The 14,091-nt window shown below is 59.8% G+C and overlaps 1 protein-coding gene across 1 annotated transcript in view; it reads right to left on the bottom strand.

The window, feature by feature from the left end:
- The window catches only part of SHANK3 (SH3 and multiple ankyrin repeat domains 3), a 227,683-nt gene that overhangs the window by 102,496 nt on the left and 111,096 nt on the right, over positions 1 to 14,091 (bottom strand). The window contains exon 12 of the mRNA XM_050325020.1: positions 10,812 to 10,999. Coding sequence (XP_050180977.1) covers positions 10,812 to 10,999 — 188 coding nt within the window. The remainder of the gene's footprint in view (positions 1 to 10,811; positions 11,000 to 14,091) is intronic.

Genomic DNA, 14,091 nt, shown 5'->3' with positions numbered 1-14,091 from the left:
GGGAAGTGAAGTTGGAGGTAAGGGGGGGGGGACCTCAACAGTTCATGGAATGGTTTGGGTGGGAAGGGACCATAAAGACCATCTTGTTCTGCCCCCTGCCATGGGCAGGGACACCTCCCACTGGCCCAGTTTGCTACAGCCTGGCCTGGGACACTTCCAGGGATCCAGGGGCAGCCACAGTTTCTCTGGGCACCCTGTGCCAGGGCCTGCCCACCCTCCCAGCCAGCAATTCCTTCTCAATATCCCATCTGTCCCTGCCCTCTGGCACTGGGAAGCCATTCCCTGTGTCCTGTCCCTCCAGGCCTTGTCCCCAGTCCCTCTCCAGCTCTCCTGGAGCCCCTTTACGACCATCTCATCCCCATCCATGGGCAGGGACACCTTCCACTATCCCACTGTCCCCACATCCAGCCTGGCCTTGGACACTTCCAGGAGCTGGGGCAGCCACAGTTCAGACCACTTTTGTCCTTCCTATGCACAGCAGAGACACCAAAATCCCGCTGCTGACCCGCCTGAACCACCTGAAATCCTCCCTTCCTTCCTGAACTTTTCCCTCCACATTCAGCAGAGAACTTCTTGCCCCTGACACCTCGACTTCCAGGCAGGTGATTTGGCCCCAGCAGGACTTTTAAAGCTCAGCAGCTCCACCAACCCACAAACTGTTTGCTGCCGACCCTCAACACCTCAGATCCCAGTGGAAAAATCCCATCCTAACCTCAAGCACAGGGACTGAGGCCGGCAGAGAGCAGGACTCCTGACAGATGGCAGCCCCAAGAGGTTGTGTAATTCTCACACCAGGCTCCAGCAACCAGCCGCATCTTGGCTGCTTCCCATCTCATTCCAAACGACCTTCCCGGTGGACACAACGGGGAGCATAAAGGAGAATTTCCCGACCCCCGGCACGAGGGCGAAATTCCCCAGTAATTCCGAGTCAGGCCCAGCGCTGAAGTGGACACGGAAACGCTCCCTAAGAAACTCTCCAGGGAAACGAAGCTAAAAAGGGAAACTCGGGACGAAGGAGGATCACAGGAAGGACACGGAGCTTTTGGAGAGAGTCCAAGAAGAGACCACCAAGAGGATCAGAGGGATGGAGCAGCTCTGCTGGGAGGAAAGGCTGAGGGAGTTGGGATTGTTCAGCCTGGAGAGGAGAAGCTTTGGGGTGACCTAACTGTGGCCTTGCAGTGCCTGAAGGAGCTACAGGAAAGATGGGGAGAGGCTGTTTACAAGGCATGGAGGGACAGGACACAGGGAATGGCTTCACACTGCCAGAGGGCAGGGTTAGATGGGATATTGGGAAGGAATTCCTGGCTGGGAGGGGGGAGAGGGACTTGAATGGATTTCCCAGAGCATCTGTGGCTGCTCCTGGATCCCTGGAAGTGTCCAAGGCCAGGCTGGAGCAACCTGGGCCAGTGGAAGGTGTCCCTGCCCATGGCAGGGGTGGCACTGGATGGGCTTTAAGGTCCCTTCCCACCCAAACCATTCCAGGATTCCATGTCATGAGCTGCTCCCTTCCCAGGTGACACACAGGCCTGAATGTGCCCACCCTGATCTGGGGCAAAAACTAAACCTGAGTGAGAAAATCTTGGGCCAGACCAATTTTTCCAGGCAAAAGTGTAGAATGACTAAAAATAGAGTTTATAATGGCGGCAGCTTTAACAGCCATGGAGGGATTGCTTGCTCCATGGAGGGATTGCTTGTCCCACGTGTCCTCAGGGCATCTCCATCTCTTCCTGGCACAGAAGTGGCTTTTGACACTCCTGCTGCACCATCCTCATCAGATCCCACCCAATCTTCTGGAGCCTTGACTGATATCAGGTCATAACCAGCATTCCAGGGAGTTTCTTGGGGTTTAACAAGACATATTCCTCTCCTCCCAAGGGTTCTGATGCACCTCATGGACTCATGGCATGTTGGAATGGCTGCCATCAAATCATAACCCCCCTGAAGGAACACCAAATAAAGTGCAGTCCCCTCCATTTGTGACTTCCATGGGCTGACACCAATAGTTAACAACAAACATGTAAAAGGGGAGGAAAGGGAGGGATGGTTCCCAAATTAAATACATCACAGAATCACAGTCACAGAACCCCTGAGGTTGGAAAAGCCCTCCCAGCCCATGGAGCCACCCTGTGCCCCATCCCCACCTTGTCCCCCAGCCCAGAGCACTGAGTGCCACGGCCAGGCCTGCCTGGGACACCTCCAGGGCTGGGCACTCCAAACCTCCCTGGGCAGCCCCTGCCAAGGCCTCACCACCCTTTCCAGCAACAAATTCCTCCTCATGGCCATCCTGAGCCTCCCCTGGCACAGCTTGAGGCCCTTTCCCCTTGTCCTGTCCCTGTTCCCTGGGAGCAGAGCCCGACCCCCCCCGGCTCCCCCCTCCTGGCAGGGACTTGCAGAGCCAGAAGGTCCCCCCTGAGCCTCCTTTTCTCCAGGATGAGCCCCCCCAGCTCCCTCAGGAGTTCTCCAGCCCCTTCCCAGCTCCCTTCCCTTCCCTGCACACGCTTCCAGCCCCTCCATGGCTCTCCTGTCAGGGAGGGGCCCAAATATTATATTTAATATTCTTAACCTTTGCAAAGTGTATTTGCTTTAAAAAGAAATAAAAGAGGGCGAATGAATTCAATGTTCTCTTTATCTGAAACCACTTAACCGAAGCAAGGCAAGATCCACCTGGACACCACCCAAGACTGCAAACAGAGAGACCTAATTCTTTGTAACAGAAACCAAACTGGGTTAGAGAAGAGCAGAAGGGTTTGATCAGAGGGACGAAAAAAAAAGATTAATTGCAGGAAAAATATTTAAAGAATGAGGCAAAGAAATGAGAAGCAACGTGGATTTGAGCGGATACAAAACAGGGCTGGTGAGTGGGATTTCAGGAAAACCAACAAAAGTTCCACGGAGCATCTGAGAGCACTTGAACTGAAGAATAACATATTTATAAACCAGGAAAATGAGATACTTTTCCACATCGTGATTAGCTGTCTTACAAAACCACTGCCATAAAGAGCCAAGCAGGGACCAGAAAGAGGTCAGGAATTTATACAGAAAATATGGGGTGAAACACTGGCCCAGGTTGGGCACAGCATCTGTGGCTGCCCCTGGATCCCTGGAAGTGTCCAAGGCCAGGCTGGATGGGGCTTGGAGCGACCTGGGCTGGTGGAAGGTGTTCCTGCCCGTGGATGGGGGTGAGATGACCTTGAAATGTCCCTTCACTCAAACTGCTACAGAATCCCAGGATCCCTGAGGTTGGAAAAGCCCTCCCAGCCCATGGATCACCCTGTGCCCCATCCCCACCCTGTGCCCCAGCCCAGAGCACTGAGTGCCACGGCCAGGCCTGCCTGGGACACCTCCAGGCCTGGGCACTCCAAACCTCCCTGGGCAGCCCCTGCCAAGGCCTCACCACCCTTTCCAGCAACAAATTCCTCCCATGGTATCCCAAAGACCAGCCCTTCTGCTTTACCCTTTCCAGGAGCCCCCAGCATTAATTAACCCCAAACCAAACAGACAGACTAATTACCCCACTGGGACAGGACCTTGCTTCTGTCTGAGAGACAAACTCCCCAAGGCTACGCTGGAGAAGATGTACCTGAAAGTCCCACCAAGCTGGGAGGGAACAGGACTATTCCCTGTCACTGGGTGGGCACCACATTGTTGTTTGTATGACCCCCAGCAAACCCCCATTTCTTCCCAACAATTTTTTTTTCCACATCCCTGAGATATTTTAGTTTTACTCAGTTGATTCTCTTTTGTCTTCCATGAGCAATTTGTCTCTTTTTCCTCCTCCATGACTCATTTTTCAAAGTTTGCAACAACAAGAAGAGGAAATAATTTATCCATGTCTGAAGGAGCTCTCATTATTCCTGAAAAATCCTTTAACCCTCCCAAACACTGACCACCAGACAAACAGCTGGGAAGCAAAGTTCCCGTGTTCCCACAGCCCCCACCAACCCTGGACACCCAAAGAGGACACCCTGAGCTTGGTTCCCAAATGAGGGATCATTAAAGTCCCACCAGGGATGTGTCCAAGACTTGGATGCTGATGGCAGAGCACCTCTGGGAAGGCAAAGCACCATGGGAATGTATCTGAGGGACAGGAACACGAACATGACAGCACTTCCCTCCAGCACACGGATCAGGGATCCCAACTCCTGCTCTCCAAAGGCCTGGAAGGGTCCTTACTCCTGCCTAAATAACCTCCAAGGAACTTGGGGCTGCAGAGAACTGGAAAGCATTCATCCAACCACAGAATCCTGGAATCACTGAGGCGGGAAAAGCCCCCCAAGATCGAGTCCCCCCCGTGCCCCATCCCCACCCTGTCCCCCAGCCCAGAGCACTGAGTGCCACAGCCAGTCCTGCCTGGGACACCTCCAGGCCTGGGCACTCCAAACCTCCCTGGGCAGCCCCTGCCAAGGCCTCACCACCCTTGCCAGCAACAAATTCCTCCTCAGGGCCAACCTGAGCCTCCCCTGGCACAGCTTGAGGCCCTTTCCCCTTGTCCTGTCCCTGTTCCCTGGGAGCAGAGCCCGACGCCCCCCGGCTCCCCCCTCCTGGCAGGGACTTGCAGAGCCAGAAGGTCCCCCCTGAGCCTCCTTTTCTCCAGGATGAGCCCCCCCAGCTCCCTCAGGAGTTCTCCAGCCCCTTCCCAGCTCCCTTCCCTGCCCTGCACACGCTCCAGCCCCTCCATGGCTCTCCTGCCTGAGGGCCCAGAACTGCCCCCAGGATTCCAGGGGGGCCTCCCCAGCTCCCAGCACAGGGACAATCCCTGCCCTGGGCCCGTGCCCACACTGTTTTTGATACAAAACTCTCAGCAAACTCCTGATGCCGGGGATCTCTGCCAGTTTTTAACCCGTTTCAGCCCTGGGGGAGTTAAATTGCTCCTCGGGAAGCAACAGCAGTCGGTGCCCAAGGGCTGCAAGAGACCCAAGGGAGCGAAGAACCAAAAGCTCCAGGGCACCAGGCTCCTGCTGGCTCCTGATGGCTCCTGGTGGCTCCCAGCTTTGTCCAGTGCTGTGGAGAACACGCTGGAGTCAGGACAAGGCAGCTGGAGCTGGAGACACCACGGAGGCCCCGAGCACCAGGAGATGATCCCAGGGGATGCTGCTCTCACCCCCAGCCCTCGCCAGGGCCGTGACTGCCCGGGATCCCCGATGGGCACATCACCAACCCAAACCTGGCAGGTAGAACCGGTGACTAAGCTGTTCCATTTGTCAGCAAAAAGGGAAAAAGAAACCTCCTTTTTCCCCAGGCAGGACCTGGTCACAGCGCCTTTGATGTCTCCCAGCAGGCAGTTGTGTCTGGAGGAACACCAAAAACGACTGAACCAGCCACCAACGCTGGCTTCTGGAGTCGGGAGAGATGAAAATCTTGGGATTTTAAAGCACATTTCTCTGAATTCCTTGCCAGAGAGAGACCTGTGTATTTTAGACAAGCCTGTTTGCAAGTGTGAGCCATTCGACCACCCTGGTCAGTGGTTCCAGTAAAAACTGGGTTCAACTTTGGCAAACTTGGAAGTATTAAGTGAGTAAAGGTAACTATTTGTGGCATTTTTAACAAAGTAGTGACACCTGTATACTCAATAAATATATTTACTGAAGCTTCTTTTGGTTTGTTTGGGTTTCCTCTTGTTCTAGATCAGTCCAGGAAGGCTGATGAACGTTTTTATTACAACCTGAGATTGTAACTAATGATACCTTGGGAGTATTATAAAATACACTTGAGTTAGAGAGTTCTCCTGTATTAACTACTGAATAAACTACTGATTATGCATTTGATATATTTATAGGTGTCTATTTTGAGAGTGCACATACAAATTCATGCAAGTGAAAATGTTATATCTCTATTTTATAAATTTATTATATTTATTTATTATATATTATTAGATATATTACTATATTTATTATTCTATATTATATTATATTTGTATGTTTCTATTCCATTTATTATACATCTAGATATTTTATATGTACTTATATCTACTTATATGTATACTTTTCACCTCCAGTAGTCTGGAAGGTTCCAGAACAGCCTTCCCACTGGAATAGCAGGAGGAAAAGCATCAGTGGGTTTAAAGGTGCAGAGTGAGCAGTTTGTGGGGGTTGTGAAGCTGTGCAGGGTCAAGGACTCAACTCCCTGACCAGACCCCCTGTCCTACTGCTTTTGCAGCAGTGGGAATGGGAATGCTGCTGGAAGAGCAGCCTGGGGAGGAGGCAGCTGTTCTAGATCACCACAGGCACAGAGAGTTAAATTAAGTTTAAAGCTTCGGCTCAACCTTCCAAGCTGTGAATGGCTTCCCAACCTTCCCGCAGGGATCCTGATCCTCCAGCCCCGCTCCTCAGTGCTTCTGGCCAGATAAAGAAATTCCAGAGGAAACCAGCTGGCTGCTCATCAAACAGAAGCTGCAAAGCCTTCCCCAACAAAAGCCACATCCTCTGTGCGAGAACTTTATTCACCAGGAAAATAATCCTTCCATCGAAACAACCCCCAGCACAGCCAAGCGCGGCCACAGCAATAACTCAACAAAGCCACCACCACGGCCAACAGAAATCCAATTTACCAGTCATTCCAGCTCAGACACTGCAGTGGGAATGTCAACAAAGCGAGGAAAAACCCTGTTGGATGCACAAGGCAGTAGTTGCTCCAGAATAACTCCCCCCTAATCGCCAAGTGCAAAGAAATGAGGCTCCAACCCCAGCCCGTTCAGAGTGTTCCTAATTCCTCCCTGGCTTCCAGGCTGGAGATTCAGCCCTTGCTGTGCCTATGAACCACTTCTCCCCGTGACCTTGTGATTTCAGAGCTGGTGACTATTGGTTCTCCCTTTGCTTGGGGCGCTCACATCTCATTTCATTTCTCATTATCAGGCACAACCAGATCAAGGACAGGCTCTCCTCTGCTGGGATTCTTTCGCTGTCTTACAAACGAAATAACTCTATTGATTATTGCCTTTTGTCATCCAACAGCTGCAGGACAGTCACAGACGACACAGACACCCTTCACTTGCACGTGCTCTTGAAAGCAAACCAGCTGCTCTGAAGAGCCCCAAGGAAACCCAGCAAACAGCACCTCCTGCTCCTCTAAATCCACTGCCACGATCCCTGCTCAACACCAGCACTCAGGAGAACCTTCACAGGAGTCCATCTGCTTCCAAATAAGAACAGCAGCTCCACGTGGGACCCAGGGCTGCAGGAAATGCTCCTGCATGAAAAGCTCCTGAAAAGCCCGAGAAAACCCATCACAGAGCATCTCCTGGTCCTCCAAATCCAACACCTGGGCCCCTGTTTAACACCAGTGCTCAGGAGAACCTTCACAGGAGTCCATCTGCTTCCAGCAAGGAACAGCAGCTCCCCAGGGACCTGAAGTGAACACTCAAGGACCCTCAACTTCCCCCAATCCGCAGCTGCAAACAGGGCCATCCACAGACACACACAGAGGGGCTCGTGCTGCTCCACCTCCAGCTCTTCTCCATCAGCTCTGCAATTCCCAAGACGAAAACTGCCAGAAGTTCTGCCATTCCCCTCCCTGCCAGTGCCTGTTTGCAGCCCCAGCCCCCCGAAATCACTGATTCCACCACATCAAAGGGGTGGCTGTCAAGTCAGCTCACCAGCACACCTCAGAACGAGACACCAGCCCTATCCCAGCCTCCATTCCAGCCATCTCCTGTCCCCTGCTCCTCCCTGGGGGGGTCTCTTCCCCCAGCTCTTCACTCAGACTCACATCTCACGTTTCTCCCTCGGCATCGCACCCTCCCAGAGCTCCCTCCACGCAGGGCTCTCGCCCTGGAACATCCCCAAACGCAGCCCATTTCATCCAGCACTGCTTTGACAGCACCCCCCAAACACCATCTCCCACCCTTCCCCAGACTGCCTGTACACCCCACACTTCAACACTTCCTCCAGCTGCCACCTTCTCCCTCCAGGACCCTCCACCCCCAGCATCCCAACACCTCCATCCCCGGGCAGCTCAGTCATCCCCCACATCCTTTCAGGACCCTGAAGCCCCCCCAGGCTGGCAAATCACACCCATGGCCAGGATTCCTCTCCCAACACCTCTCCCACTGTGGACACCCCGGCACCCCCTTAGCTCAGAGCACAAGTCCAGCACCAGCCCAGTCCAGGATCTTCACTCACACCAGCCTCTATTTCCCGGGTGGGAGAAGCTCTCTCCCAGATCCCCCCATTTCCAAAGGCATCACGAGTGCCCTGGACATGACAAAGCACCCGCGGTGGCAGCTCCGCTCAGACTGCCGGGCTCTGCTCAGCCCACCCCTCGACCTGTCTGCGACTCCCAGGGAACCCTGCCCAGGGGCTGACAACATTCCTGGCCCCAAAAACATCCATCAGCCTCCCCAACGCAGCAAATAATCTGGAGAGTTTCCACCAGCGAGGCACCGAAAGGATTCTCTTTTAGCTCTCGTTCAGCCTCCTCGGCCACAGGGTAAGGAGCCAGTGGGGAGAGACTCCAGCCCTGAGGGGCCACTGCCCGACCCACTCCACTGTTCCTCCCCACAGTGCCTCCCACAGCTTGCTTTCTCCCTGGAGATCACATGAAGGCATGCAAACAATTCAGGATTCTGTGGCAGTTACTCCAGGACCACCTACTCGGTGCAAACACATGAGGAGACACAGAAGGATGTGACAGGGAGCAGTGGGAAAATGCGCTGGGAAAAGCACCTCTGGTGCAAGAGTCCATTCCATCCAGCCTCCTGGAATCACACACCTGCACGAATCGCAGCTCCACCACATCAAACACTCCTTAACTCCAACCACCACTGCAGAAATCCGCCCCAGCCACAGGCCCTTCTCATCCATCTCCTCCTCTCAGGGGGAAAAACACATCCATGGGGACAACAGTGGGATTGGCTGGACCACCACCTCCGAGGGGAAGCCGTCAGCTCCCTCAGCACAGGGCTCAGAGGGTTCTGAAGCAGCAATTCCAAGCAGGGAAGAGCAAGCCCTGTCTCCCTCTCCCCAGCTCAGATCCATGTTACAGCCAACGCAGCTCAGCTCAGCTCAGCGGCTGCTCCAGCCCGCATTGCAAGAGGAATCTTGCAGAAAAAGTGGAGGCAGCAAGATGAAAAGAAGATCCTTAAACTTTCTGTGAAAAAACTGTGGAATTAGGAGGCTTGCAGAGGGAGCCTTTTGTTATCCCTGCCTGCTGGAAGCTGACTTACGACCCACCGCAGGCTTTACATGGCTTTCAGGAGCCTGTCCAACACAACAGGCACTGCTGTTATCCCTCTAAGCCTCCCGGCTCCCGGCGCTGGAAGCTGGGGCTGGAAGCTCTCTTGGGAAGAGCTGCTGTGCCCACCACCCCCTCGCTGCTCCCGGCCCCAGCACGAGGTGGGCTGGCACCAGGGACCCTGCAGTGGCCCAGGGCAGGGCACCGGGCACTGCCAGCCCCAGGATGGGGGAGAGGGGTCGGAGAGACACCAGCACCTCTGGGGCTCCCCAGAGAGCCAGGCACCCGTGTCACAGGTGGGAACAGCTACCCACGGCCACACCAGAGAGCCACGGGCACACCCCGGGGATGGACAGGGCACCACAGGGCCTGAGCAGCCCCCCACGGCCTGGCTGAAACACCCAGGGCTGGGGATCCCACAGCCCTGCAGCCCCACAACTGGACTGGGGATCCCACAGCCCTGCAGCCCCACAACCGGGCTGGGGATCCCACAGCCCTGCAGCCCCACAACCGGGCTGGGGATCCCACAGCCCTGCAGCCCCACAACCGGGCTGGGGATCCCACAGCCCTGCAGCCCCACAACCGGGCTGGGGATCCCACAGCCCTGCAGCCCCACAACCGGGCTGGGGATCCCACAGCCCTGCAGCCTCACAACCGGGCTGGGGATCCCACAGCCCTGCAGCCCACAACCGGGCTGGGGATCCCACAGCCCTGCAGCCCCACAACCGGGCTGGGGATCCCACAGCCCTGCAGCCCCACAACCGGGCTGGGGATCCCACAGCCCTGCAGCCCCTAACCGGGCTGGGGATCCCACAGCCCTGCAGCCCCACAACCGGGCTGGGGATCCCACAGCCCTGCAGCCCCACAACCGGGCTGGGGATCCCACAGCCCTGCAGCCCCACAACCGGGCTGGGGATCCCATAGCCCCACAGCCCCACAGCCGGGCTGGGGATCACCCAGGTGGGGCAGCCCTTGCTTTTGACCCCCAACCCGTGGGCTGAGCAGGACCTGGGCTGAGGATGACTGGGGACCCCATGGCCCTGCAGCCACCCAACCAGTTTGGGGACCCCCACAACCACAGTTAGGGCAGCCAGTGCAGGACCCCCACCTGGAGCCTGCTGCTGGTGCCATGGGACCGGGACTGGGGACCCCACAGCCCTGCAGCCCCACGGCCAGCCTGGGGATCCCGAGGCTCTGCCATCCCCGCAACCAGGCTGGGGATCTCACAGCCTTTCAGCACCATGGCCAGGGCACCCAGTGCTGCAGCCAGAGGGAGACCCCTGCCCGGAGCCTGCAGCCGGTGCCGCGGGACTCTGGGCTGCGGACCCTCCAGGCGGGCTGGGGACCCCCACAGGCTCTGGAGCCCCCCAGCCGGGCTGGGGACCCCCATAACCACTGCCAGCATAGCCAGTGCAGGAACCCCTACCAGAGCCCGCAGCCAGTGCCGCGGGACCCCGGGCCGGGGACCCCCTCGCCGGGCTGGGGAACACCGTGGCCACGTCCAGCGCATCCCGCGCCGCAGGGCGCGGGACCCCCGGAGCAGCGCGGGACCCCCGCCCGGTGGCGGTGCCGCCCCGCCGCCCGCCCCGCGCCCCGCCCGCTCTCCCTCCCTCCCTCCCTCCCTCCCTGCCTCGCTCGCTCACCCTTGACGGCTTCTCCGCGGTTGAGCTGGATCTCGCCCTCGCCCTGCGGCGCGTAGCTCTTCACCACGATGAACTTGCGGCCGGGCACGGCGCTGTACAGCTTCCGCTTGGGCCCGCGCAGCGGGGCGGGCGCGGCGTGCGGCGCGGGCTCGGCTCCGGGGCCGGGGGGCCCGGCCGGGCCGCCGGGGCTGTAAACGAACACGTAGGTTACGGTGCTGATGCCCGGCAGCTCGCGGCTCGTCCCGCCGCGGCCCGCGGGCTGCGCCATGGCGGGGCCGGCGCGGGGTGCGGGGGGCTCAGCGCAGCCCCGGCCGGCGCGGCGGCGGCGGCGGCACCGCCCGGGCGCGGGCAGCGGCTCCGGCTGCGGCTCCGGCTGGACGGGCACGGGCTGCGGGCGGCCGCCGCCCGCCGCCCGCTCCATGGCGCGGCGCCGCCCGCCCCGCGCCGCGCTCCGCTCCCTCCGGCGCACCATGGCCCGGGGCAGGTGGTGCCGGCGCCGCCGGCTCCTCCCCGGCGGGCGGGGACGGCGCCGGACCGGCCGCCCCGCCAGCGCCCCCCGCCCCCGCCAGCGCCGCCGCCGCCGCCGCCGCCCCCGCCCCGACCCGCAGCCGGCGGGCCCGCACGGCCCCGCTGCTGGCACCGCCCGGCGCTGCCCCGGGGGGCGGGACGCGGGGCACAGCATGGGACGGGAGCGGGGAGGTCCCGGGGGAGCAGCGTGCGGGGCGGGGAGCGTGCGGGGGACAGTTAGAGGGTGGTCCGGTCAGGCAATGCGCGGGGGGATGTTTTGGGGGCAGGGATGGTAGCCCGGCCAGGCGATGTGCGGGAGGATGTTTTGGGGGCAGGTCAGTGGGGAGGAGTGCGGAAAGGCAGTTTCGGGAGGGTCGGTGTGGGGAGTGTTTGCGGGGACAGCCCGGCCAGGCAATTGCGGAGGGGACGGGTCAGCGGAGGAGTGTGCGGGGGCAGTCTGGGGGCGATGCCCAGTGTGCGGGAGGGGCAGTTTTGAGGGGGTAGCCCGGTCAGGCAGTGGGCGGGAGGGGCAGTTTTAGGGGGGCGATGCCCCGCTCCCGGCAGTGTGCGGGGGGCGGTGCCGGGCTTGCAGAGATTCGCGGGCGGGGGTTGCCCGGCTCCCGCCCTCGGGGCTGGGGGTGCCCGCGGTGCGCTCTCACAGCGGCAGTGCCCGGGGCGGGGGGTCCCCGCAGCCCCCCGCAGCTGCCAGCGCCGCCACCGCAACGGCGCCGCTCGCAGCCCCCGCACTCGCGGGGCTCGGCACCGGCCGCAGCCTCCTGGTCCCTCCCTCCCTAGTCCTGCCTCTGCAGCCGTTGTTTGTCCCCCCAGATCTGTGTTGGCACATCCAGCTCCTTGTCTCCCCCCCAAGCCCCCCAGTCTACACTCCCACCCCGGTTGGGTTCGCACATCCTCGCCCCGCAGCCCCCCCGTTGTCGTTCTGGTGGGGCCCCCCTGGGGCTGCCCCCACCCCCCGAGGGTGCAGTGGGGTGGGACCCCGCAGACCCTGCACGGTGCAGCCTGAAAGAGCTGTGCCCTAAACTGACCATCGCGCCAAGGGGTTACAGGCTCCTTGGAGAGCGGCATGGGAGGAGGGAGTGGGAGAGGGGACGGCGTCCCTCGGAATGGGACTGAGCTTCCCCCGGGAGCACTCGCTGCCAGCGGACACCCCCCCACACACCCCCCCACATGGAGACCATCAGAGAGCCGGGAAGGGCGACCCAACGCCAAAATCCAACAGGAGCAGCACGACTTCCCCTCCTGGCAACCCCAAACCCTCTCCACAAACTTCCCATCCCCAGGCACAACCTCAGCTGGCGGGACTGTCACCAGGACAGTCACGGTGGGTCCCCCGCCTGCCTCAGCCTCGGCGCTGCACTGCTGTCCTCGAGGGAAAAACCACTTAATCAGGAATAAATAGCTCCCCTTTGCTTACAATGCTTCTAAATGTCACTTCGGCAGCATTTTGAGTCAATGCAGAGATATGAAAGCCCAGCTCAGCTCTCCAAAAGGCCCCTTTATGTTTTTAGCAACAGTCACGAGCAGCGCGCGGAACCGGAGGAATCGCGGGCGGCTCCCGGGAATGTTCGCTCGGAGCGGCACCGCCGTCATCCCCGTCCCGCTGCCGCTCACACCGACCCTGTGCCCGCTGCCACCCGTGCCAGCGCCCACTCTGTGCCCGCTGCCACCCGTGCCAGCCTGCACCCAGCACCCCAGTGCTGCCCTGTGCCCCACAGCCACTCACACCCACCCTGCTCCCACTCACCAGCCCGCACCCTCACCCCACTCTGTGCCCACTGCCACTCCTGCCAGCCTGCACTCTGTGCCCCGCTGCTGCTTGTGCCAACCCTGCGCCCCTCTGCCATTCACGGTGCCCCACACCCTGCACCCCCCTGCCACTCACACCGCCCCTGTGCCCCACGGCCTCTCACACCAACGTGCACTCTGTGCCCCCCTGCTGCTCGTGCCAGCCTGCACCCAGCCCTCTGCTTCCACTCCAACCTGCATTCTCACCCCACTGCTGCTCGTGCCAACCCTGTGCCCCGCTGCCACTCACACCAACCCACAGCCTGCACCCCGCTGCTGCCCTGCACCCTGACCCCGCTGCTGCCCTGCACCCTGACCCCGCTGCTGCCCTGCACCCTGCTCCACTCACACCAACCCACAGCCTGCACCCCGCTGCTGCCCTGCACCCTGCTCCACTCCCACCAACCCACAGCCTGCACCCTGCTGCTGCCCTGCACCCTGCTCCACTGACACCAACCCACAACCTGCACCCCGCTGCTGCCCTGCACCCTGCCCCTGCTGCTGCCCTGCACCCTGCTCCACTCACACCAACCCACAGCCTGCACCCTGCTGCTGCCCTGCACCCTGACCTTGCTGCTGCCCTGCACCCTGACCCCACTGCTGCCCTGCACCCTGCTCCACTCACACCAACCCACACCCTCACCCCACTGCACCCTGTGCCCCACTGCCACCCACACCAACCCTGCTCCCCACTGCTGCTCACACCACCTCACACTGTTCCCCACTCTGTGCCCCGCTGCCATCCATGCCAACCCCATGCCCCGCTGTCGCTCGTGCCAAGCTGCACCCAGCGCCTTGATGGGACTCAGACTGACCCAGTGCCCCACTGCAGCTCACACCAACCCACACCCAGTCCTCCACTGCTGCTCACACCCACCCTATGCCCCTCTGTCACACCAAACCGAGCCCTGTGCCCTGCTGCCACCCACACCAACCCTGTGTCCCACTGCCACTCACACCAACCCACGAC

Source organism: Myiozetetes cayanensis, unplaced genomic scaffold (genome assembly GCF_022539395.1).
Source record: "Myiozetetes cayanensis isolate MyiCay16 unplaced genomic scaffold, myiCay2020 scf3, whole genome shotgun sequence".
Lineage (NCBI taxonomy): Eukaryota > Metazoa > Chordata > Aves > Passeriformes > Tyrannidae > Myiozetetes > Myiozetetes cayanensis.
The sequence above is the reverse complement of the archived record's forward strand: the minus strand, read 5'-3'. Positions and strand labels throughout refer to the sequence as shown.